We start from the raw sequence: 2,746 nt of genomic DNA, 5'->3' as shown, positions 1-2,746 counted from the left end.
TGATAGCCAACCATCGAAAAGCAGGAACAGAGGGTATAGAAAAAGCACGACAAACCAAGGGAACATTAGAGGAAGTTGGACCATTAAAAACAAGAAACTCACACTTCTCAACATTAAGAAAAAGACTCATTTTAGAAAATAAACGGGACACTTTTAGAAATCTTAATAATCTAATACTTTTTTAATCATTTCTTTACAATCTGATTCTTCTTGGAGAAACACGAAGTTTTTCCTTTCGCAATATTGAAAATTCTATCAGCCTAATAAGATCGGATGGAAAAAAAACTCATCTCGAAAACCCTCATGCTCTAAGGAAAATCTTATAGGAATCCTTTCACCCCTTAAAGTACATATGCAAACCCCACTTCTGATCAAAGCTATCTTTATTTAAACTGTTCTCGAAGCCCATTCCAACGTTTTGGCCTAGTATCTTCCACAAGATAAGTCATTAGTTTGTTTTTATCAATCAGTTACAATTCCCTCTCATCTTTTAACGATTTAATAAGAAAAGAAAATTGTCCACTTCGAAAGAAAAAAGGAGGGATTATCGTTGGTACGAGGAAAAATTACGAGCTGAACCTTTGCATTGGAGATGCAGTGCATAGAAGCAAAAAAATACTTTCTTCATCAAAGTCAGTACTTTACTCAGTGTCAGGGTCTGAGCTGTCAGGTTCAGCACGATGAGAATCTTCTTTATTACAAACTACCTCTCTCTATTTGATAGCCTTATCCAGTAGATCACTTGGAACAGTCCAGGAAGCGGCTTTACCAACTAACTGCTTGGTCATCATCAATGCACTGACTGTCCCGGTTTTCAGCTTGTTATGCAGTCTCCTTTTCATATGCGACAGAACAGAGAACTATCGGTCTACAGTAGCGTTTGAGTGGGAAAGACAACAGAAGTGCAAGATAAAGGTCACCATATCAAAAAACTTTTTTTGCCAATACCATTCTTTAGATACAAAATACTCTTCCAAAAAGCAGATAGTTGGTCAACCAGATCTTGACCAAGATCAGCTCGGCTCAACCTGAGCTCTTGCAGCTGACGGTCAATACTTTCTCTCTTGAGTTCTAAAATCGTTGTGTCGCTTCGCAGAAGCGTAGAAAAGGGCACAAGAATGCGACTAATACTCACCTCTTCAGATCCGAGTGCAACACCGGGGTCTAAAATCTTGAGCTCAGACAAAATTGGATCTTCCTAGCTTGCTTGGGTCTATTCTTTATCTCATCTGCCTGCAGAGCTCCAATAAAAACGTCAGACAGGTGACATTGAAGGCTTTGAGTGAGACCTCGGTAATCTTTGATCCACTTTCCTCCAGGTAAAATTCGGTATTGGTGCCTAATTTCATCTCTTCCAGTTCAAGATAGTTCGCGGGAACCAGATCTGCAGAGAAAGGTGATTTTGCTACCAGTATCACGCGTTTTCTTACAAAAATTCGGTGTACTATTACGCAAATCGTGTTGAAGCTGCACACCAGCCTGTGAATTCTTGTTTCACTACTCTGAAACTCAGTGTTTAGGGAGTTGATAATCCCAAGAATGTGGGCAAGAAAAATAGAGATAGGCCTTCATGACAGGATTATTCAAAGGGTTATATATTTTGAGTGCCTTTTCCTTGCTTGCCTTGTCTGCAGCGCCCTCGCATAAGGCTTGACTACTGTAAAACAATAACAAAGCATTCCAGGTTTCTAACGGCAGTCTGATGGCTGCTTCAAAGCTGATCCATCTCGTAGAAACCACCGATAGCAACTGTTTCGCTTCAATTTTAAAACTTATTGTGTTCACGAAATTCTCCAATTCACTTGGGACTATGGGTAATGTGGTGTATGGTATCATGCACAAAAGACTCTAACAAGTCTGGCAAGGTTTTAGATGCTGCTGAAGCACAGAGCGCCAACGAATAACTTGTGCACCCGACACTGAAAAGAGACGGCACTTGGGTTTTGAAAAGGGCACCATGCCCACGATGGGCACCTGTGTTGACTGAGGCATTGTCATACCCAATACTAAGAAAATTATTCATCAGAATACCATGGTCCTTTAAATGCTTGTCAATAAGTTCTTTCTGTCCCTTGGACGATGCATCTTTCACTTCAAGTAAACCGAGAAATTCTTCTTTAACGTCATCGCTACTATTCTTGTTGCGCACCATTATACACAGAGACTTTGTCATGTATCTATCTGTCGTTTCATCAACAATGATTGAAGAAGTACTATTTTTCAGGTCCTCTGCTAATTTCTCAAGTAGATAGGGGCCAATGACCGCTTTTATAATTTCACTTGCCTTTGTGCGCTTTACTTTTACTCCATTAGTGATTTTTAAGTCGGGAAAAATTTTCCTTACTAAGGGTGTCAATATATCAGCCTTTCTGAAAGGGATGCCTTCATATGCTACGTACGCCGCCATTTTCACTTCAGTTATCGCAATCCTGCGAGCTATCCTCATCTTGTTTCTAAGTTTTTCGTTGGATTCCAAAACTTGCTCAATCTGAACCTGGTCCCCTTTTCGGCCGATTTCTTCAAAATCGACGAACGACTAGGAATTTTCTCTAGAAGAAAACCAACCGATTCTTTGTAAAAACGGCCGTTTTATCGCTGAATAGTCAATTATGGATGAATAATCAGTCCGTCTAAACACGGCATAATTACAGAAAGATATTGCACTGACTATTTTTGGTGGCTCCGAAAACCGTCCAGAACTCAAAATATCCAATTAATAGATGGTCTAGAACCATTAATCTATGGT

At 39.8% G+C, this 2,746-nt stretch overlaps 1 protein-coding gene across 1 annotated transcript; it reads right to left on the bottom strand.

The window, feature by feature from the left end:
- Positions 1-1,798: 1,798 nt before the first annotated feature.
- On the bottom strand, positions 1,799-2,446 carry LOC148949212 (uncharacterized). The gene has a single exon (XM_089092651.1). It carries the CDS (start codon positions 2,444-2,446, stop codon positions 1,799-1,801), a length of 648 nt encoding a protein of 215 aa, XP_088948777.1.
- Between the last annotated feature and the right edge of the window lie 300 nt (positions 2,447-2,746).

Source organism: Artemia sp. Qi Xiang Cuo, chromosome 8 (assembly GCF_049724085.1).
Source record: "Artemia sp. Qi Xiang Cuo chromosome 8, ASM4972408v1, whole genome shotgun sequence".
Classification (NCBI taxonomy): Eukaryota; Metazoa; Arthropoda; class Branchiopoda; order Anostraca; family Artemiidae; genus Artemia; species Artemia sp. Qi Xiang Cuo.
This window is presented reverse-complemented; position numbering and strand designations above follow the sequence as displayed.

What these genes read in the sequence shown, in the direction of transcription:
- LOC148949212 (XM_089092651.1), bottom strand. Translation starts at nt 2,446, where the DNA reads ATGAGGATAGCTCGCAGGATTGCGATAACTGAAGTGAAAATGGCGGCG.